Here is a 22,882-nt window from a genome sequence, read left to right on the forward strand (position 1 = left end):
GCCTACTTTATACTGGGTCAGCATATTGACCCATCTGTTACAGTATTGTCTACACTGAGAGGCAGTAACTGTCCAGGATTTCAGACTGGGTAAATGCCCAGCCCTATTTGAAGATGTCAGTGATTGAATGATGGGGCTTTTGCATGGAAAGCAGATTGTGCTGGTCCCGGGGGGAGGTTACCGTGGGGTGAGGTCCAGGACCTGAGTCGAGGATCGGCAGACAGTCCTCCACGGGTGAAGTGGGGTCCAGAGCGAGGAGCTGGGCAAGGACAGGAACTCTGGGGGGAACAGGACTGGGTGCTGGCCGAAACAGCTCTTCAATGACGTTGCTCCCGCAACCTGGGACCGGGCTGACTGGCCTTTATCTTCTCTGAGTCCAGGGGCGGTCCCGGCCCCCAGGAGACCCACCTCTCCTGGCCTTAAGGTGAGCACTCCTCCTGGGAGAAACCAGTTCCCTCCACCTCTCTGCCCTGAGCCTCTGCAGCTCAGGAGAGGCTGGAGGGTTACTGGACCCAGGGGGAGACTCACCTTCCCCTGACAGGGCTGGGAGAGGTGCACCTGTAGGCACTGTGTCCTCAACCCCCTCCGGAGCCAGAGTGGATTCACCTGGTGCCTCCTCCTGAGGATCCGGCACAGGTGCAGGCGCTTCAGAATCAAGGCCCTGCCCCAGTTCAGCCGGCCCTGGAGGCGGGGACTCCTGTGCAGGCTGGGATTCCTCCGGTTCAGCCTCTGAATTGGATTCCCAGGGCATCACACAGATGCTCTATCCCTGAGTACTTCCACTCAACTATGGCTGTACATGAACTGACACCTTTATAATAGCAAGACCCTACTTGGAAAAATAGGGATGCGGGTGGCGCTGTGGTCTAAACCACTGAGCCTAGGTCTTGATGATCAGAAGGTTGGTGGTTTGAATCCCCGTGATGGGGTGAGCTCCCGTTCTTCGGTCCCAGCTCCTGCCCACTTAGCAGTTCGAAAGCACGTCAAAGTGCAAGTAGATAAATAGGTACCACTCTGGCGGGAAGGTAAACAGTGTTTCTGTGCACTGCTCTGGTTCACTAGAAGCAGCTTAGTCATACTGGCTAAATGACCCGGAAGCTGTCTGTGGACAAACGTCGGCTCCCTTTGCCTATAGAGCGAGATGAGTGCCGCAACCCCAGAGTCATCCGCAACTGGCCCTAACGGTTGGGGTACCTTTACCTTTACTTGGAAATATAACAACCTTTCCTCAATCCTGAATCACACAAATTTCTTGAATCACACGAAATCATCTCATAATGTGTGATGCATAGAATTGATGAGAAGATAGGGTGGGTTGTTTTGGTTTTTGTAAGCATCAAGGAGAAGTTCTGAAAATTTCCCTGTGCATTGCACAAGGATACAGCTAATCACTAAAATCCTATATTTATTACAGTCACTAATATATTAAAATACCAAACCAAACATTGCAGCAGCTGCCACTTTTACACTGAAGCATAAAGCAGTCCATGAATGGGAATTGAATTTTGTGTATCTCATGTTGTGACATCTCAGGTTTACCTACCCTTCAAAATATCTACCTGTTGAATCTGGTATGAGTTTGTAAAAGTGATCAGGGTGAAGGAGAGCTCTTTGTTCTTTTACCCCAAAAATTGTTCTGGGTGTCATACTTGTAGGAAGAAGATTCAGTGATGCATTACAAGTTACCTGAATATTGTAGAAGTTGCCATAGTAGTGGAACCCAAAGTGATATTAAGTAGGGTTGTGGGATTTTTATTGTTCCCCTCTGCAGCAACTACCAAAGCCAGAAGCTCTTGGAACATTTCAGCACCACACTGCAATACAAGTTGCACCCTCTCATATAAATATAGTTTATATAATGTAAACCATTGCTGAAAAAACATTTCCAATGGAGGGTTGGATACAGTGGAACTAAAATTTGTGCAAAATACAATCAGTGAAATCAGATTTTTTTAAAGCCTGGAATTAAAAAGATCTTCACCTGGTGCCAAAAACAGTTTGAAATATGATTTTTAATTATACTGATTGTGAATTATATGAAGTCTCTTTAGAAGGTCGGTGTGTTTTCACTGAGAATATAATCTCCCCCTAATACCCAACCAATGGTTTTCACTTAACTGAAGTCACATGAAGCAGGACCTCTGAGCAGGAAATTAAAATTTGGGAACTCACATATGGAATAAAGTGAAATTTCAGCTAACCTGATCCCAAACCATTAAGGGCTTCACAGGTTGAAAACATCAATTTAAAAAGACTGGGAGTCATCACATCTGAAAGAAGTGAAGAAGTATGGCTGAAATCAAGTGGCATGCCCCATCTGTTCATTTTGCTTACTGTGGTGCACAATTCAAATATTTGTTGACCCAATGAATGCTTAATTTTGATTTTATTTTCATAGGTCTATTAAAATATCATTTGAATTGTATAAGTATAAGAGTTGATGCATCTGTGTTTTTCTATTTTTGTTGTGGTTCCCATGTCTGTTACTGATAGTCAGTAGATAGATGTTAGATAGAACTAACTGTTCTTTCTGAAACAGTTTATAGGCAGCCCTATGTGCAACATATTATAATAGTTAAAATGTGACTGAACCACAGCATGGGTAACTGTGGCCAAGTCATAGCTTAGGACATGGGTACCTGAGTACCTGAATAACAATCTTTTATTTCATACACAAACATATTCCTGCCAAAGTTTCTTCCCCTGTGATTGTGATGCTCCCATGGCAGCAATTCTTTTCTGGAAGACACATCAACCCTATATAATAAATAAAGAAAAATATATAAATAAAGCTTATAAAAAATGATACCAATTTCAAATTGCCAATATAATTTTAGTCAACCACTCCAAACAATAAGCCAGGAGCAAATAGCCAGATCATAGCCACTGAGAAGAAAATCCTGGTCTCAAAATTGTTTAAGGAATGAAACTGCATTGAGAGAGGAAAAAACCCATTGGAATTGACTTAATTTCATATATTAAAAGGCACTGCTTATTATTTCACAGCACTCCCCCAAACACATATTTTGTATATGCAGTCAATTTGCTATGGCTGCTGGCTGCCAAGAACAAGAAACAGAGGTATGTATTTACTGTATTACAACTGTCATTCTCAAAATTACATGCTTCCTTCCTTCCCCTCATTGCATTTCCAGGGAGCTCTGACAAGATCAACAATAACAATTGTTTGGAATATATTATATAAACTCCATATACAGTTCAGAATTGAATCAAGAAATAATCAGGTCTTTGTCCGCATTTCATATGGGAGTATATTATCTCCAGTTAATTTCACAACCTTCTATAGAGTAAACATATGTATATTTCAACACCCATGCACAGCTCAGTTCACCATGGTTTTTAGATTTATTACTGTGAGGAGTGAAAAAATGTACCTCATAAAAGAGGCATTGGATTGTGCACAGACAGAGACAAAGAGAGAGAGAGGGAGGGAGGGAGGGAGGAAAGAGAGAGCGGGAAGAAGGGGCTGCTACTGCAAAATCCATCTTAGATAAATATTTCATAATGAAACTCATATATGCCAGGCTCTTGCTTCTTTCAACATCATAGGCTTCTTCTTCTTCTTTTTCCAGAGAGAATGGAAAAGTCAAGAGAGAACTCTGAACACTTTCCCCATCCTTTCTTCCTTCTTCCATCCCACCATGTGGAGATAAAGGTGTTGATATCTGTAGATGAACATCTGTCTTTAATACCAGATAAGTAAATACCTGATTCACCTTGAGATGGAAAGCACTGGAATATGAAGTTATTTAGATTGGAAAAGAACATACCAGCAGTTTTATGTTGTTCAGACACGTTGCAACAAAAGTAAACTTTTAAAGTGTGACTAAAACAGGGGCACTGGTGCAGATATATCTTTATCAGGCAAGCTGCATATTGGTGTTCCAGCAGCACCACAGGCCATTCTCCTAAGGCTAACTCAAAACTGATGACAATTGTGAGGACATAAACAGGAGGATCTGAATCTCGATGACTACCTTCAACATTCGGATACTGGTTGGAACTTTGTTGCTGCTCACACTGCTGCCTCAGATTACATGCATGAAACATTTTATTAACTGCACTATTTATGATGATCCACTTCCTTTACCACATCAGTTTTATCAGCCAGGCAATGTGATCATTGGGGCAATTGCCTCTCAGGTTTTTTACTTTCACGACAGCCCCACTTTCATAGAGCAGCCTACACAAGCATTGATTGATGAACCAGTGTAAGGACTTCTTTCTTCTCTACATTCCTAAAATAAGTATTAGAACTGGGAGTTGAAAATTCACCAATAGATTTCTCAAGTAACAAGGTTTAGTTTTCAGTATGAGATATTAGATGTATATTACTTATACATCTTGTGTATATCAAGTTCAGCACCAGGACACTCCATATATTGATGCAATAATTCTGATTTTTACTCTCAGATTATAAAGGTATTTTCAAAGCACATTCATGGAGTTCTGAGGTCAGCAGATGAAGCCACTTCACACTAGTTTGATGTTTGTTTATTTTACTGTAGATTTATTGACCGGTAGGAACATTTTCAGTGATAGGCATCAAGTGTGCATAGTGTCAAACAGCAAAAATAATAAATAGAAACAGTCTCATGTTCCCTTGCCTGTCTATTTAGACAGTCATTTGTGACCTTGTGGTCCCAGATGTGGTAAACTTCTACAATCATCATTCCCTGAAACCATGGCTAATGCTCAAGGTTGGTGAGATTTGTAGTCTAATAATATCTTCTGAGCTAACAATGGGGATAGCTGTGTTACATATTAGAATTTTTAAAAGGCAAATGACATATCCGTTTTACATTGCATAATTCCTGCTCCCATATACAATGACTTTAGTGGGTGCAAAATACAGTTTATTGAGCAGAGCAGTGACCACAAATGGTTTGAGCATTTTGAGCATTCCCTGGAGGAGGGTACATCTTAGAAGTGTTCAGTTTTTTATCTTAGAAGTATTATCTCTCTCTCTCTGTTATTCATATAGTCCAGGAGAACCTGATAGCCCACTATCAGTTACATTATTTTCAGTCTATGATCCTGCATGATTTATGTTGAACCTCCAATTTAAAAGTATGTAGGCGGATGATGACAATGAGCAAAGAGGCACTTTCCCTTGTTTTCTTAATGTGCCATTTCTCATTGCAGCTCCATGCCAAAGATGTACCAACACATTCTGGCCTTGGCATTTGCTGTAAAGGAGATAAATAAGAATCCCAAACTCTTGCCAAACATAACTCTAGGCTTCCACATTATCAATGGCTATTACATTGCAAAGATGACCTATAAGGCCACCCTGAACCTACTTTGCGCACAGCAAAGGTTTGTCCCCAACTTCATCTGTGATTCTCAGAAAGAATTAATAGCTGTCATTGGAGGATATGTGACTGAAGCTTCTGCCATTATGGCCAACATTGTTGCCATCTACAAGATTCCACAGGTAGGCCATTGTTGTAAATATATGAAAACTCCAAGACACATAATTTTATTTTATTTTTATAAAACAGGTTTATTATTTTCATTTTTCACATCACACATAGAACAGCATAACTTACAACACATATACCATTTCGCTTCCGTATTTTAATGTTGACATTTTATAATGCACAGATTATATTGTCTTGTCTTGTCTTGTCTTGTCTTATCTTATCTTATCTTATCTTATCTTATCTTATCTTATCTTATCTTATCTATCTTATCTATCTTATCTTATCTTATCTTATCTTATCTTATCTTATCTTATCTTATCTTATCTTATCTTACCTTATCTTATCAAAATTAAATAAACCACCATTCCACCCAAGGTGGCAAAAAACAAATGATAAATGATAAAACTAAACAAAAAAACTTTTAATGACCATTCCAATGCAGAGGCAGACTACATAGTGCTCCATTTTATTTCAGCTCACTTATGGATCATTTTCCCCTGCACATGGTGACAAAACAGCATTCCCATTTTTGTATCAGATGGTCCCCAATGAAGATTATCAATTCAGAGGAGTACTCCAATTACTTCATCATTTTGGGTGGATGTGGGTTGGGCTCCTGGCTGTGGATGATGACTATGGAGACAGATTTTTGAAGGCCATAATGCCATTGCTTACCCAAAATAGCATCTGTTATGCATTCATAATCAGGCTACCAAAACGAAGTTATGTGGATGAGTATTTAGACTTTATGATATATCAGGTAGATAACTATCGAGTTCTCATGGAAACAAAAGCCAATGCATGTTTTGTATATGGAGAGCCTCCATCCTGGCAGGATCTAAGAATGCTGCTGTTTTATGTACCTTTTTTCTCATTGCCACCTCTGGGTAAAGTGTGGATTGCAACATCGCAATGGGATTTTGAATCACTGTCTGTTCAACAATTGTGGGACATCCAGCATTTCCATGGTGCCTTAACTTTCACAGTTCACTCAAATGAGCCACTTGGATTCCAGAAATTTGTTCACAGCATAAAGCCTTCTTGGACAATCAGAGATGGTTTCATTCAAAATTTCTGGGAGCAAGCATTTCTCTGTTCATTGAAAAATTCTAATGTGAATGTGGGGAGCACTAAATTCTGCACTGCTGAGGAGAAGTTGGACAGCCTTCCACATACTTTTTTTGAAATGAAAATGATTGGCCATAGCTACAATATTTACAATGCTGTATATGCTGTGGGACATGCATTACATGCCATATACAAATCCAAGTTTGGACACAGGAGATTTCAAGAAGGAGGGAGAGTTGGATTTTTTATGACTAGGCTGTGGATGGTAATCATATTTCAACACTGTTTAAAAAGTGGGTCAGCAAAGGATGCAAATTTATAATAAATTATGTTCCCTGCATCTGTGGATGGAAATTTTCACCTTTGTTTCCCCTCTGTTTCCTTTACTTTTTCACTCTAGTTGCATCACTCATTAAAGAACATCTTGTTCAACAACAGTGCTGGAGACAATGTGAGGTTTGATGAAAATAGAGAATTAGTCTCAGGATTTGATCTTACAAATTGGGTGACTTTCTCAAACAACTCTTTTGTTAGAGTGAAGGTTGGAAGACTGGAACCTCAGGCTCCTCCATGTAAACAACTAACCATTAGTGATGATCTAATTGAGTGGCATAGAAGCTTTAACCAGGTGAGACATAGCTTCAGATTTTCAAATATTTGCAATCATTAACTTCGACAAGAGAGACAGTATTGAATCAACTTTTCAGGAATCTGGTGCTTGGGATAAAGGTTGGTCTCTGATTCATATGTCTGCTGATGGAGAGCTGTCATTCAAAATATAAAAGCTGTCCAAATAACCCAACCATCCAATGGAAGGTTAGAAATCCATTTCCTATTAGTAGAGAATGGGAATTATAGTCTGGAAAAGGCAATTTGAGAGGAAGAAGCAGGAAGTTCTTGAACCATAACTCCAGCCTTTGTCACCTATCCCGACAATATCCATATGTGCTCCAATAAACTTATAAAGTTTATTATTAATAAGCAATAAAGTTCTGACTAAGGCAGATTCCATTAGAGATTCCATCAGAGAATCCATCGAAAATATGATCAAATGTAGACTGGAATACAAGGATCTTCTCAGAAGCAAGAAAGCTGAATATATGCAAACCCAGTGGTAGAAATTAGGACTAACAGTAATGGAACAGAGAAATACAAATTAAGGAAACTGGTGGACTGGGGTTTAAATGAAGTGAGAACATCACAGTAAGCCATGATTTCTGCCCCTGATTGGGTTATTTATCCAGTATATTTGGTGAGCATTCTGGGCAATCACATGCACCTGTAGTGTGTAAGGAATTCTCAAACCCCATCTGAATGCCAACCAGTCTCCTGTAATAAGATAAAGGCCATTATTTCATGCCTGAAATAAAATGAATTTTCTGGAGAAGATATGCTTCCTCCTGAGTCCTATAGGGAATACATGGAAGAGTGGATACTTATCCTGATGGGCTCATTTACCACCATAAACAACACTGGCCAAATGCCCTCTGGATAGAAAATGAGTATCATTTTCTCAAGTTATAAGAAAAGGGACAGGAAGAATCCACAACAACCTTTGGCCAGTTAGTTTGTTAGATATCTCCTCAAAGCTATATGCACAGCATCTCCTTCAAAAAATATCAGACTGGTTGCACCCCGAGGCCCCCGAGCCCTTCCCCAAGTAAATAACTTTACACTGACATGTAATTTTGGTTTAAGTTAATGGGCAAAATTTAGGCCACAACTTTATTGATTACAGCAAAGTGAGTGGTATTGGCTTAGGCATTGGCAACAGACTATAACTGACTCTTGCTGGTAGTCTGAAAGGGTAAACACCAAACGAGGGAGCAACATCGATGAAGATCAGCCAAAGCTCACCTCTGGGTTCCTGTGGTAGTGGCATGGCCCTAGCCCCTCAAGCAGACTTTGGACCAGATGCAGGACCCCCAGATTCCTTTACCGGAATACCCTTATTCATGGAGGGGCAGGTGATGGTTCTAAACGCAGCATAAGGGGACTCTATAGTATAGTGTATTTTAAAATGGGGTTTCAGAGTTTTTAGGGGGTTTTGAATGTTTTATGTAGTTTTTATGTAGTTTTATGTAGTTTTTATGTAGTTTTATGTAGTTTTTCAATTTCATTGTTCTGCATGGAACAATGACAATAAAGATATCGTATCGTATACCTCCCCTCCCACACACTTCATTAAGCCAATGCCTACCCACCAAGCCTTAAAAGTTGTGACGATTGCTAAGGGGGTAGGCGAAAACCAAGTGGCCAGTGCCAATTTGCCAAATGGAAAAATTCCTACCCGGCCCCTGATCAGGCGACCAATATCCGAAGCAAGGCCAAAGCAGCAACACCTACAAATAGGGATGGGTGGGCAGGTGTTTGGCAGCGCAAAGCAAGTGCCTGAGTCATGTCAAGCTGCCGCTTTTATAGGCCCCCACCAATCACGCTACCTACACTGATTGGCTCAAACAGGCCTGGTGTGATTGTGGGGCCATACAGACATGGCCTGTGGCATGCCCAGCACATTCAACCTGGTGGGGGTTGTCTCTGGGGCTCGTGCGCAACCAAGACCCTCATTAAAGAGGATCCCATTTGCAAAGTGACAACATTATTCATGAAGAACAAGCGAAGTTCAGAGGAGGGCACAGCCCCATTGATCAATGTTTTTCTATAAACCATATTAAAACAATCATTCATGAAAATGCTTAGTCTGTTTCAAACGAGGAACACACAATAAGCTCAGTGATCTTATCATTCAATGTCAAGAGCTGCTCTCTTGCAAACCATTTTTAAAAAATACTAATCTGCTTTCCATTTTTGTGGTCAGGTGCTGCCCCTTTCGGTGTGCAATGACAATTGCTATCCAGGCTTCAGTCGGAAAAAGAAGGAAGGAGAAAAATTTTGTTGTTATGATTGTGCTCCATGTCCAGAAGGAATGATATCTGGCCAGAAGGGTATGATAAGTAAAGGAATATAGGTTGTCCAAGTTTCTATGTGTCAATTAATTGAATGCATATAATTCTCCAGTTTACCTTTACATTCATCCTTCTCCCTCCATTTCCTCAACTTTGAGAAGACCGTACAGTGTTATAGGTTATTATTATTATTAGCAGCAGTAGTAACAGCAGTAGCAGTGTTGGGGGGGGGGGCAGAACAGAGGTTGGAAAGTAATGGAACAATTAAGAAAACCTGGCCTTAACTAATTGCTGTGGGAATGCAGTGAGGTATTCACCAATCCCTATATCGAAGCAGGTGGCAATTCAACAGCAGTTGTTTCAGATTATGACAGTATGGGGTTCCTTTTTATTAGATCATGTATAAAAATTGTGGAATACTTAAAAAGCCCTTTCCTTTCTTTCAGACATGGATGCCTGCATGAAATGTCCAGCAGACAAATATCCTAACAAAGATCAAAACCAATGCATTCCCCGAATTCTAAGCTACCTCTCTTATAAAGAACCTTTAGGAATTTTGCTTACTGTGTTGGCCATTTACTTCTCTGTGATCACAGCTTTAATCCTTGGAGCCTTTTGGCAGCACCAGGACACTCCAATTGTCAAAGCCAACAACCGAACCCTCACCTATATCCTCCTCTGCTCACTTCTACTTTGCTTCCTCTGTGCCTTGCTGTTCATTGGGCAGCCTGCACAGCTGACCTGCCTTCTCCGACAAATGGCTTTTGGTGTTGTCTTCTCAACCTCCCTTTCCTGTGTGTTGGCAAAAACCATCACTGTGGTTCTAGCATTCATGGCTACACAACCAGGATCTGGAATAAGAAAATGGGTAGGGAAAAGACTGGCAGATTCAATTGTCCTTTCTGGTTCATTTATTCAAATAGTCATTTGCATGGTTTGGCTGATTTCTTCTCCTCCATTCCCAGATACAGACATGAGCTCTGTAAATGGGGAAATCATAGTGCTATGTAATGAGGGTTCAGCTGCCATGTTTTACTGTGTCTTGGGCTACACAGGCTTTCTGGCAATTGTCAGCTTCACTGTGGCTTTCTTTGCCAGAAAGTTACCCGACAGTTTCAATGAAGCCAAATTTATCACTTTCAGCATGCTGGTCTTTTGTACTGTTTGGCTGTCTTTTGTTCCAACTTATCTTAGCGCTAAAGGAAAATACATGGTGGCTGTGGAGATCTTCTCTATTTTGTGCTCTGGTGCTGGATTACTGAGTTCTATTTTCTTCCCCAAATGCTACATCATTATTCTGAGACCTGAGCTAAACAATAGGGAGCATTTAATAAGGAGGGGGAAATAAAGAATGGTTATAGTGATCTGTCTATTACTATTCAACTTAGCTGTTCGAAAGCATGTCAAAGTGCAAGTAGATAAATAGGTACCGCTCTGGCGGTAAGGTAAACAACGTTTCCATGAGCTGCTCTGGTTTGCCAGAGGCAGCTTAGTCATACTGGCCACATGATCTGGAAGCTTTCTGCGGACAAACACCGGCTCCCTCGGCCAGTAAAGCGAGATGAGCGACACAACCCCGGAGTCGTCTGTGACTGGACCTAACAGTTAGGGGTCCCTTTACCTTTACCTTTAAAATTGAACAAGTGTAACATTATTTGTGAAATTGTGTTTTCACCTATAACTATGTATCTATGTATGTGTGTGCATATTTGTATAATGTTACAGGTTGGGGGGGGTGTCAGTCTGCATGATACTATGGGTCCCTTCAATTACTTGGTGTCCTGTACCCAGTTAAGTATAAAGGTTGATGGAGGAATATATTGTTCACTAGGCAAGTATAAAATAATGAGCTTGCCACTTAAGTACTTTCGTTAGTGTAACTAAAAAAGTTACTGTGTGCCAATACATGGACCTTTCCACCTCACCTGGCTGGTAGTTAAAAGGACAAAAGCCAGGATAAGTTGTGTGAGAGTTGAGCTGAAAGAGGCTATAGGCTCAGGTTGTATACACTCTACAAGGTCCAGATCAAGAATTCCACTTGCAGCAAGACACACCCTAGCTGCACCACTGCAGTCTTAAGAGATGTGAGTGCACAATGGTAGCTTGTGATCAACAACAATAAAAGACACAAATTGAAAGATATGACTAAAAATAACTATACAGTGGTACCTCGGGTTACATACGCTTCAGGTTACATTCACTTCAGGTTACACATTCCACTAACCCAGAAATAGTGCTTCAGATTAAGAACTTTGCTTCAGGATAAGAACAGAAATCGGGCTCCGGCAGCATGGTGGCAGCAGGAGGCCCCATTAGCTAAAGTGGTGCTTCAGGTTAAGAACAGTTTCAGGTTAAGAATGGATTTCCGGAATGAATTAAGTACTTAACCCGAGGTACCACTGTATATTTTTTCTCGATCAAAAATATAATAATAATAATAATACTTAATTATACCCCACCCATCTGGTTTCCCCAGCCACTCTAGGAGGTTCCCAACAAAAATAAAAGCAGAATAAAACATTTTAAAGCAAATGAAGTGCTGTCACCATGGTTGCCTCTTTTTGTCTCCATAAACAACTAATTGATCCATAGCATGGCATAGTTTAAGACAGGGTGGCAACTTGAATAGAATATTGTGGGGGTGCAGGTAAGCCCCCGCCGTGCATAATTAATCACAGGGTAATCCTATGCATGTTTACACAGAAAATTTCACTGGGTTTAATGAAGCTTGCATGCTAGCCTCATAAATTGGATTCAGTGTATATTAATTTGAGATACACATTCCTATTGAATATCATGATTATGCTTTTAAATTGTGCAAAATGCTTTCAAGATGAGCACGTTCCCCAAGGCCTGCAGGGGAATACATATATAAACATGGAAACATACACAGTTCTGTCTTCATGGATGGATTGTGCACACAATTTCCTGGTGAATGTTCACAGTTGCTGTTATGCACATTAGCTGCTCAATACATGCACACACACATTCTTCCAGCTGATGAGAATGCTACAGTTCCACAGATCTCACAAAGTCACATTAAGTCCACAATTAAAAATGGTGTCTAGACAACAAAGCAATGCTATGACAGGGCAGAAGAGAAATTCTGTGGCAGAGAAACTTGCTTCATGCCCTTGCTGATAATGTCTTGGGGGAAATGAGAGAGCTTATAATAGTGGGAATGCACGACCCCCCTAGAATTCCCCATTTTGCTCTTCACCACCAACGGAACAATGCCGATGCTATATCTATGCCACTGTGCATATACTGGAGGCCCCAATCCCACAGGTGGACTTCTCTCTGTGTGGGTAGAAAGACTTTTCTTTAACTTTTGCTGGATATAGGACTACAGTGGCAATCAAGTTACAGTGAAAGTATCATTCTTTCCCACTTCTGCTAAAAGTGATGTCTGGCAAAACACAGTGCTCTGAGAAGATGATTTTGAACCTGGTAATTATATCAGATTATTGTTTTCATCAAATATCTAGTCAAATCCCATGTGGATTATCTCAGAATACAAACACAATCAATAACATGGTCTGAAAATTTACATAAAATAAATACAAGCCACTCATGAGGAGCTCTGAACATGCAGGCTTTCATAAGTCAATTTTTTGGCACTTGCCTTTTTATGAAAATAATCCTGAGGCATTGAAGGAAATTTTTTAGAGACCAACTGATGTTGGATGAAAGAGAGAAAGTAGATATTCAGCATCACAATTGGCGCCTAGATGGCAGATACATTTTTGCTGCTTATCCTATTCTTCTTGTGGCTACAACTTTCTCCAACTGATTGCAAGAAACATTCTGTTGTATGCACCATAAATGATCCGTTCCAGTTTCCATACCAGTATTATCAGAGAGGAGAACTAATCATTGGAGTGATTGCTTCTCAATTTGGTTGTGTAAATGATGAAATATATTTCTGGGACCACCCTAAAACAGAGTTTGTAGATGAATTTATGTAAGAAAATCACTGTTGCCCTCGATGGCATACTTTTCCACTGCAAGAATTTACTTCAGGAAGCAGTCTGCATATGATATTTTTGAGGTTGCATTTAAGCATGTTCAAAGTAATATATTTGCTTCCTTCAACTTTATGATCTTCATATCTTCTTCTCTGTTATTTTTCTCCCCCTCTTGTGAATTCTTTCTTCTGTTTCCAAAACATGTTAGTGTATTTTGTAATTTCCTTCCTATTTTATCTTCAGCCTTCCTTATGAGTGCCCTTTCATCCTACATATGTATGTTTTCACATTGCATCAAAGTTTCCCCTCTTAGCCTCCATTGTTTATTCTATCAGTCAAAATGAGTTACATGGGCCTAGATTTGGCTAAATTGGGGTAATGGATTTTATTTGAAAGCAGGGCAGAGGCAGAAGTTATATGTTTTATTTCCATACTTCTTTCTTTGCTTTAATATTGCTGGGTAATATTAATATTGGAAGAAAGATGGGGAGAAAAATAACCAAGACACAAAGTTACCAGTGTGCTCAAAAGCTGGAAAGGAAGAACTGACTCTTTCATCCTGAAATGTTTAATATCATTCAGATGTTTTACTCTTCCTTAGTGCAATACCAAAGAACTACCAGCATGTTCTCTCCTTGGTATTTTCTGTGAAGCAGATAAATGAGAACCCCAAGATCCTACCAAATGTCAGTCTGGGATTCCACATCTATGAAAGCTACACAGATGCAAGGATGACTTTTCAGAACACCATGAAACTTTTGACAACAGCAGAAAGAATTGTCCCAAACTTCAAATGTAACAAAAATGAGAATATGATAACTGTTATTGCAGGACTAGACTCTGAAATCTCCCTTCACATGGCTAGTATCTTAGGTCTATACAAGATTCCACAGGTAGGCTGAGCATGTGGGCTATTTAACTCACCTGACACTGATATATATATATATATATATATATATATATATATATATATATATGAGAAACCTTGCTGGATAACCTTTAGAATTTATTTCTCCTTTTTTCTGAGGGAAAAAAGTGATGGTGTGAGAGAAATATATTACTGACAACCAAGTGTCAGGATGGGGAAAATTACATGAATCTTTATGATGTGGATGAGCTGCATGACCTATGCCAGGACTTGCAAATCCATGAAAACTTCCAGTGCTGCCTCTTAGGAAATGCCCCAGAGGAAGAGTCTGTCCTTTCTTTCTTTTCTAACTAAGTCTTGAGCCCTCCTAGAAATAAGAGTTCGGGGCTTAATATGCAGAGACATTCTAAGCAATTTCTGACATGTGGCTACTTTGCATATTTTTGCTACTAGTGGTGTTATTAGACAACAACAGCATGTGGGGTGGGGGGGTGACCTCCATGATCATAATTAGCATGATAAACATGAATTAGTCATATGTGTTTCAAATTATTCCTATATAAAAAAACTATTTTTTCTTCATGAAATTCTTATGTGTTACAGCTAGTCAGCAGATATTTTGATTAATTACTATTTAGTATTATGTCTACTATTTAGCATTAAATCTGTCTACCATGGTGAAACTGACCTCTTTCTTTTTAGGTTGCTTACAGTATATTAGCTCCTGTTTTGAGTAATGAATCTCAACTCCCATCCTTCTACCGGATTGTCCCCAATGAAGCCCATCAATACATTGGTCTTGTCCATCTTCTTCTACATTTCCAGTGGACATGGGTGGGGATTGTTGCATCAGATAATGACAATGGTGAAAAGTTCATGCTGACTTTAACACCAATGCTTTTCCAGCATGGAATCTGTACTGCCTTCAATGAAAAAACTCCAGCCATATCTCAAGTTATAGACAATTTTAGTTCATTAGTACTCATCCAGGCCAAATCCTTTTTCTGGACCGTCTCAAAAGTTAAAGTATTGGTTGTATGTGCAGAACCTCAGACCATGACAACACTGATATGGATGGCATTTTTATATTCATTCTTAGATGGTACTAAAGAGTTTTCTATACATAAAGTATGGATCATGACAGCCCAGTGGAATTTCTCATTGGAAACAATGCAAAGAGATTTTGATATACAAGCCTTCAATGGTGCCTTATCTTTTGCAGTTCACTCAAACAAAGTGCCAGGCTTTACACAATTCTTGCAGGTCCTTCATCCTAGCTATCCCAAAGGAGATGGTTTTCTCAGGATCTTCTGGCAAAAGGCATTCAACTGCCTATTTTCTGATTCCAATGAGCAGAAGCAAAGGATGGCTGCTTGCACTGGTCAAGAGAAGCTGGACAGTCTCCCTGATGCTCTTTTTGAAATGAGCATGACTGGCCAAAGTTACAGCCTTTATAATGCAGTCTATGCCATAGCACATTCTTTACATAAAATTTACTTATCTAGGCTAAAGCACAGAATGATGGCAGGTGGAAGTAGTTTGGATGCTCCAAATGTGGAACCTTGGCAGGTAAATTTCACACCCAGAATCTTGTCATGCCTAATGTAATATGTTATGATGCTCAGTTCATGGAGAATATCAGTAAAACAGAATAAGGCCACATCCAGCTGTCTCTTCCATACATTGCTTTGCCCCCTCACTGAAAGCACCTCAGAAGGCTACAAATGAAGATTTTCACATTCTACTTTCTATGCATTCAGAAATTAATTTGAGTTTCAAACAATCCCTGTAGTATGTGTACTTCACATGAGGATTATCGGTTGAAAATAGGTTCCTAGTTTTGCTCCACTGAGCTAGTTGTGGTAAACAAAAATAAAGCTGAGTCAGAGCAAATAGAAAACAAATTTGGAATGTTTATTAAATCAAAGTGCAGAAATTATGGAAATACATGAACTCAGCAATAAATATTAGAATAACAATAATGTATTTATGAAATATGAAAAATATTACATTAGGTTGTCAAATAAGCCTAACAAACCAAAGCATGTATATTACTAAGGTTCAAATTTCATTCTCCTTAAACTCTTATCTGTTTTTTCCTCTCTCTCGTGCAAGGGGGGAAATGCACTTTTGTCATTCTGTTAAATCTACCTCTGTCTCTTCAAATCTAGCTTCACTCTGTCCTGAAGAGAATCTCATTTAACAATACTGCTGGTGATACTGTGTCCTTTGATAAAAATGGTGAATTAGCAGCTGGATTTGATATAATAAACTGGGTTACCTTCCCAAACCAATCCTTTCTCAAAGTGAAAGTAGGAAGGGTGGATCCACAGGCATCTCTTGGAGAAGTGTTCACCGTGAAGGAGGAAGCCATCACATGGCACAGCACCTTTAATCAGGTGGGATTGAACTATATACTTATATGAGTGTGCAAAGCATAATTCCCGTATAGAGTCAGCCTTCAAGAATGTAAAGAAACTGAACCTATAAATTTGCTGTCACTGAATTAAAAGAGTTTGAGATGTAAAGTCACGATCCTATACATATTTAGGAATAAGCTGCATTGAAACAAAAGGGACTTGTCAGGTTTCAGTTTGAGTTCCTCTTCTAATGGTCTAATCTTCCTTTCAAATTTTCTGATGAGTCTCTTCGCTTCTTATCTCAATTCCACTAGCTTCAGATTAAGCATTTTTTTTAGGGGACCCAAAATAGATGAGCCTTCATGATAGGTGGAACTCTCCTCCTCTGCAGCTGTGACACAGCTGGAAATTCACTCTCCATCTCTCATTGGTTCGACACAAAGAGATGATTTACAATTTATGCATATTGTGTATTATGAGTAATCGCAAAGTTATAATCTACTGCTAACTTTGAAAGTCAATAAATATTTCAAACTTTATTGAGAAAGTTTCCCTCCTTTAATAGTACTTATATATATATAACTATTCAAAACCTTTTATTTCTTGGTGTTATAATTAAAAAGTAGAGAGCCCAGTTTGCTTTCTCTTTAGTCTTATTAAAGAGAAACTGAACATCCAAGCACATCATTCAGTAGCACAGTCCAACCCCACACAGTGTAGCTCTTCAAACTGCCCTCTTCCACAAACAGTTCTGTGGACTGGATTGCCACTTGCTCTGATTCAGCAGTAAAAAGCAGGTTTGTAGGGAAATGCTGAGGGGAAAGAAAGAAAAAGGACACAGAATTGGAAAGCCAGGATCTGTGCCTAGAAATGTAGAGCACACGTAAGTGCGAATGAGCCCCTACTCAACAAACATAAATCAAGTCTGAAAAATGAAATACATGATCTATCATTTTTATGAACAGGTGAAGCCCCTTGCTCTGTGCAACAACCATTGCTATCCAGGCTACAGCAGAAAAAAGAAGGAGGGATTGCCATTTTGTTGCTATGATTGCACTCCATGTCCAGATGGGATGATTTCAAACCAAAAGGGTAGGAGACATCATGTACAGTCTGATAAAATATTACCCAGTTATTTCATTATGCCCCCTTTAGCAGTTCATCTCTCCTACTCAGAAGAGCAGTTAAGACAACTCATCAAGATACAACTCCTAACACACCACTCAAATGCTAATTCTGAGAGTTAGAGCATCATGTGGCTGCACCACCTCAATGTGGCGGGCAAGTCAGACCCCTTGATAAGGAGATCTTTGTTCTAGACTTTGTTATTTGCTGCATGTTTTGAAAAGTAAAATCTCTGGTAGAGTTCTCTCACCAGAGTATTTCCCCAAAACTTGGGTCTTGGTTTCAGGATTCAACACTAAATTGAGAATTCACAAACAACTCCCACTTTTTCTGGAGTCAGGAGACACATGTGAATCAATCCTGTGGCCAATGGGTGATGTAGACAACCCATATTAGCCTTCAGTATTTTCATACCATTTCTCTGTTGCAATGGTGGGTTGGTTGATTGATTCCCACTACATGGTTTATTTTATTAATGTCCATGGTATTTCATGTTTTCACTTTTTATGCAGGCAGTGACAATTTTAGGTGCATCCAGCTGATGTGTGATAACTGACACATGGGTCCTTTTGGACCCAGAAAAGGGCAGACAGAGTGATGCGTGCTTATGAGTGCTGCATCAATGTGCACGAGTGACAGGAATGTAACCACTGCACAAAATGGTCACTGCTTCTATCATTTTTATTACACATCATTCAGCAGCTCAAATATTTATGTTTCCACAAAGGCAGTATTTCAAAGAAGAATAGTTTAAAAGGATATAGAAATTTGAGCTAGCCTGTGCATCATCCTAATCTGATGAAGCGCCACAGTGCCAGGTGTCAAGGTGAGTTAAGCAGATCCACAGGTCTGGCAGAACGGCAAAGAGGCCAGGGCACCCCACTCTGCCCAGTGAAATCCCTAACACTCAATAAAGTTACTAAGGCAAGCAAAGAAAATACAATTATGCAAATAGAAACCTAGGAGAGGTGTGGGAGCTTTCCCGTGTTTTGCAGTCTCTGCCATATGTATGATGATTTCCCCATTGGACTGAAGTCACACTAAAGTGCAATGAGCTCCACGCTCTCGGGGAACAAGTTGGTCCCTTGATGTCAAGGTGGTGAACCTGGAAAAGGTAGGAGAGGCAGAGAAAGTAGTGGCTGAGAACTTCAGGGATGTTGTAGCCATTGGCCCAATCCAGTAGACTCTACTGATGTACTTAGTGTGTCTACACACAATGCCATACAATGGAGATAGATGCATCTACTTCATTTTCAAGAGTGAATAAGGTCAGAATAATTGATGGCAAAAATTCAAGAATACATATATCTTTTTTTTCCCCAGACACTGATGAATGTTTCAGGTGCCCAGAAGATCAATTTCCAAACAAGAACCAAGATCAATGTATTTCAAAGTTTCTAAATTTCCTCACTTTCTCAGAACCATTGGGGATCACTTTTGTTTTCTTGGCCCTCTCTTTCTCTCTGATCACGGCTTTGGTGCTAGGAATTTTCATCAAGCACAGGGACACTCCCATTGTCAAAGCCAACAATTGTGACCTCACCTATGTTCTGCTCATCTCCCTATTTCTTTGCTTCCTCTGCTCCTTGCTATTCCTGGGAAAACCTCATGCAGTGACATGTTCTTTACGACAAACTGCTTTTGGCATAATTTACTCAGTGGCTGTTTCATGCATATTATCAAAAACCATAACTGTGGTCCTGGCTTTCATGGCTACTAAACCAGGATCCAGTATGAGGAAATGGGTGGGGAAAAGGCTGGCCAACTGTATTCTACTTAGTTGCTTCCTTATTCAAACTGGCATCTGTGTTCTATGGCTCTGTACTGCTCCTCCATTCCCAGATTTCAACATGAAATCTGTGGTGAAAGAAATCATAGTAGAATGCAATGAAGGATCAGTCACAATGTTTTATTGTGTTCTGGGTTACCTGTGGCTCCTGGCCATAGTTAGCTTCATTGTGGCTTTTCAGGCCAGGAAGCTGCCAGACAGTTTCAATGAAGCCAAGTTTATCACATTCAGCATGCTGGTCTTTTGCAGTATTTGGTTGTCCTTTGTGCCTTCTTACCTGAGCACCAAGGGGAAATACATGGTGGCTGTGGAGATCTTCTCCATCTTGGCCTCTGGTGCTGGGTTACTTGGCTGTATCTTTTCTCCAAAATGCTACATCATTATCCTTAGGCCAGAGTTAAACAGCAAGGACCTCTTAACTAGGAGACATTAGCAAGGTTATACTTAATGTTTCATATTTATTTAGTCAAAAGTCCTTTACACAAAGTCATTTATTGTAATAACAGCAATACTTTGGAACACTGTTCTCCTCTGAAATCAGCCAGGGAACAACAAATCTGATATTATACTGTCAGCTCAAAATGTTTATTTAATCTAGCAATTTTAGTTGATTAATTTGATCAATCTTCTTTTGTATTTTATTAATTCATGATGAATTATGAATTTATGATGAATTATGAGAAGACTCCCTGGAAAAGACCCTGATGTTGGGAAAGATGGAGGGCACAAGGAGAAGGGGACAACAGAGGATGAGATGGTTGGATAGTGTTCTTGAAGCTACCAGCATGAGTTTGACCAAACTGCGGGAGGCAGTGGAAGACAGGAGTGCCTGGCGTGCTCTGGTCCATGGGGTCACAAAGAGTCAGACACGACTAAACGACTAAACAACAACAACAATTTATGATGGCTTAATAGTTTATTGTACACCACAATGATATTTTTCAATGAGCTGATGGATTAGAAATACTAATAAAAATAATTCCGTACATAAACTTATTTCTGAGGAAACATCCGAAAAGGTGCAGCTCCTTTTGGTATGAAAATACCACTGCCATCAAGGCTACACCAGATGCGTACATTAAGCTGATGTAAAGAGACGTCACATCCAAGCCCCATCTTCATTTGGGTTGCTGCCGCTGCTCTTCTTAAACATGATAGAGGGAACACAATCCTTCAACTTAAATGAGCTTAGGATCCGGCCTAATTCCCTCTTTTTGGTTCCATACTCCCTATGTTCCAAGAACAGCCTTATTGGGACTTGCACTGACTTACGCTGAACTGGCTGAGCTGGGGAGAACAAGCCATGAGCTGGATTAAACAAGCCATGTATTTCCAGCTGAACCAGGGTTGGGGACTTCATACTGGCTGAGCCCAGCTGAACTGGGAATCAGCTAGCTGAGACAGATATGTTCTGCATATTGCTCATCCCTGCATATCTTGTCATAGCATTTCCCCTGTTAGGGGCTGATGCAGACCTATCCCACACCACCTCTCTTTGTAGAACGAATGTGCGCACACTAATATATAGCAGAAGTATGATGTGTTTTATTCTTGCTTTGAGTTCTGTATCTTAATGCTTTAATTCCCCTCCCCTTTATAATCCACAATGGGGAGAAGTTTCAGGATAGTGGTAAATAGACATAACCCCCACAACACTAAAACAGTAGTGAAATGTCACTGAGCACAATGGAGGGTTTTCCCCTTTCTTTTAATTTACAAAGCAATATATTTGTGCACAGCTGAGGAATACCATATATTCAGAAACATCTACCTTGTTTTATTTCCAAACTCATAAGTATAACACAAATTTCTGAAATAAGGAACAATTGGTTGGAATGGACTACAAACATAATCTATTCCAAGCCTGCCACTGCAGAAAACCCTCTCCAATAAAATTAATGATCAGTGGACCATTCAGTCTATTTTATTTTATTATTTTATTTATTTTATTTAATATTTTTTATTTAGCTTTTAAAAAGTGCTACTGAGTTAAATGAGATCTCCTAAAGATTTTTCCTTTCTGGCATCTGGAGAGATGATTTGTAAACAGTAATTATCCCAGAATATTATGTTTAATTCCATCTAGTCATATTCCACAGGGATTTACACTAGATACAAGCACAATAAAGAGAAATTTAAATAAAATCAATCTGCACATGATCAGAACTAGAAAGAAGGATTTTCGACAGGAGGAGCTACCCTAATTTGATTTTGGCAATTTCTCCTTGTCAAAGTATTCTGGAGCCATGGACATAATCTAGTTGATGGTGGATGGCAGACTAAGAACAGAACTCTAGGTCAAAAACTGCTGCAGATATAGCAGGAATGTTTTTGCGGTTGCTGTTCATCCTTCTGTGGCTTCAGGTGCTTCCAACAGATGGAAGGAAAGACACTCTTTTGTGTGACATGACTGATCTGTTCCAGCTCCCTTATGAGTATTATCAGGAAGGTGACCTGATCGTAGGAGAGATGACATCTCAGCTTGGCATTGAATTTGATGCATTAACTTTCCAGGAAAACCCTAACACCAAGTTTGTATATGATCTTCTGTAAGCATTTTCCCTCTCCATAATTTGCACAGGTCATATTCAAAACAGATGCAAGTAGGAGAGATGTTTTCCATTGGCAAAACAGGATGCGTTTGTCAGACAGGACCCATATTTTAGTTACCAGTGGTGATTATATACCTGAACTTCAGCATCACCAAAATGAGGGTGGGGTGGGATAGATTAAAAGTACAGATATAGATACAGATATATTTGATTAGCAATAAATATTGCAGGAAGAAGTGCCATGAATTGTCTGAGCTTGAGGTCATGCTTATGCATTTTATTTTAAAATTGGCAGAATACCCTATTGGACTCTATTTTGCATATTGCTTATTTTCTGGTGTGTGCTGAAAATCTATGAAGAAAAGTAGCACAATCATGAAACATATCCGTGTGTTCAAAACAAAAAATATATATTTTCCTATAGGTTGAGGTTAAGCAATCATAAACATCCATGATTATAGGGCAGTAAGATGTTCACTAGTATAGGAACTGCTGAACTCTATGTGCGCTCAGCTCAGACACAGATGGCAAAGCACAGCTCATAAAGTCACAAAATAGCAGACACAATATTCATGGGAACATCACCAAAGACCACCAGTCTGGAGCCATGGCAATGGTGATGGCTACATAACACATGGACCTTGAGCAAACCAATAAACCCAATCCACCCAACCACCAACAAATATCTTCCTGCATCAGAATATATACCATGACACCATAATACACCATGATGGGAGCTCTAGAAGTACAGGCATCAACAAATCTGCGCATTCCCTTAAGCTAGAAATTTGAAAATGCT

General features: G+C 39.7%; 2 protein-coding genes across 2 annotated transcripts; both read left to right on the forward strand.

The window, feature by feature from the left end:
• Positions 1-3,990: 3,990 nt before the first annotated feature.
• Positions 3,991-10,769, forward strand: LOC128398809 (vomeronasal type-2 receptor 26-like). Its single transcript, XM_053360064.1, has 6 exons — positions 3,991-4,232; positions 5,167-5,458; positions 5,986-6,207; positions 6,916-7,143; positions 9,334-9,460; positions 9,868-10,769. Exons 1-6 carry the CDS (start codon positions 3,991-3,993, stop codon positions 10,767-10,769), a joined length of 2,013 nt encoding a protein of 670 aa, XP_053216039.1.
• Positions 10,770-13,152: 2,383 nt separating this feature from the next.
• On the forward strand, positions 13,153-19,964 carry LOC128398810 (vomeronasal type-2 receptor 26-like). The gene is made up of 7 exons (XM_053360065.1): positions 13,153-13,385; positions 13,991-14,282; positions 14,960-15,764; positions 16,130-16,196; positions 16,440-16,656; positions 17,583-17,709; positions 19,066-19,964. The coding sequence occupies exons 1-7, from the start codon at positions 13,153-13,155 to the stop codon at positions 19,962-19,964; spliced, it is 2,640 nt and encodes an 879-aa protein (XP_053216040.1).
• Positions 19,965-22,882: the final 2,918 nt, after the last annotated feature.

The sequence above is a fragment of the Podarcis raffonei genome, chromosome 13 (assembly GCF_027172205.1).
Source record: "Podarcis raffonei isolate rPodRaf1 chromosome 13, rPodRaf1.pri, whole genome shotgun sequence".
Taxonomy (NCBI): Eukaryota; Metazoa; Chordata; class Lepidosauria; order Squamata; family Lacertidae; genus Podarcis; species Podarcis raffonei.

Excerpts from the sequence above, each read along its gene's own strand:
- LOC128398809 (XM_053360064.1), top strand. The coding sequence starts at position 3,991 with ATGACTACCTTCAACATTCGGATACTGGTTGGAACTTTGTTGCTGCTC. Across the intron at positions 4,233-5,166 it reads GCATTGATTGATGAACCAGT|CTCCATGCCAAAGATGTACC; the intron begins GTAAGGACTTCT and ends TTCTCATTGCAG. Across the intron at positions 7,144-9,333 it reads GGCATAGAAGCTTTAACCAG|GTGCTGCCCCTTTCGGTGTG; the intron begins GTGAGACATAGC and ends TTTTGTGGTCAG.
- LOC128398810 (XM_053360065.1), top strand. The coding sequence starts at position 13,153 with ATGGCAGATACATTTTTGCTGCTTATCCTATTCTTCTTGTGGCTACAA. Across the intron at positions 14,283-14,959 it reads GTCTATACAAGATTCCACAG|GTTGCTTACAGTATATTAGC; the intron begins GTAGGCTGAGCA and ends CTTTCTTTTTAG. Across the intron at positions 16,197-16,439 it reads AAATCAAAGTGCAGAAATTA|CCTGAAGAGAATCTCATTTA; the intron begins TGGAAATACATG and ends GCTTCACTCTGT.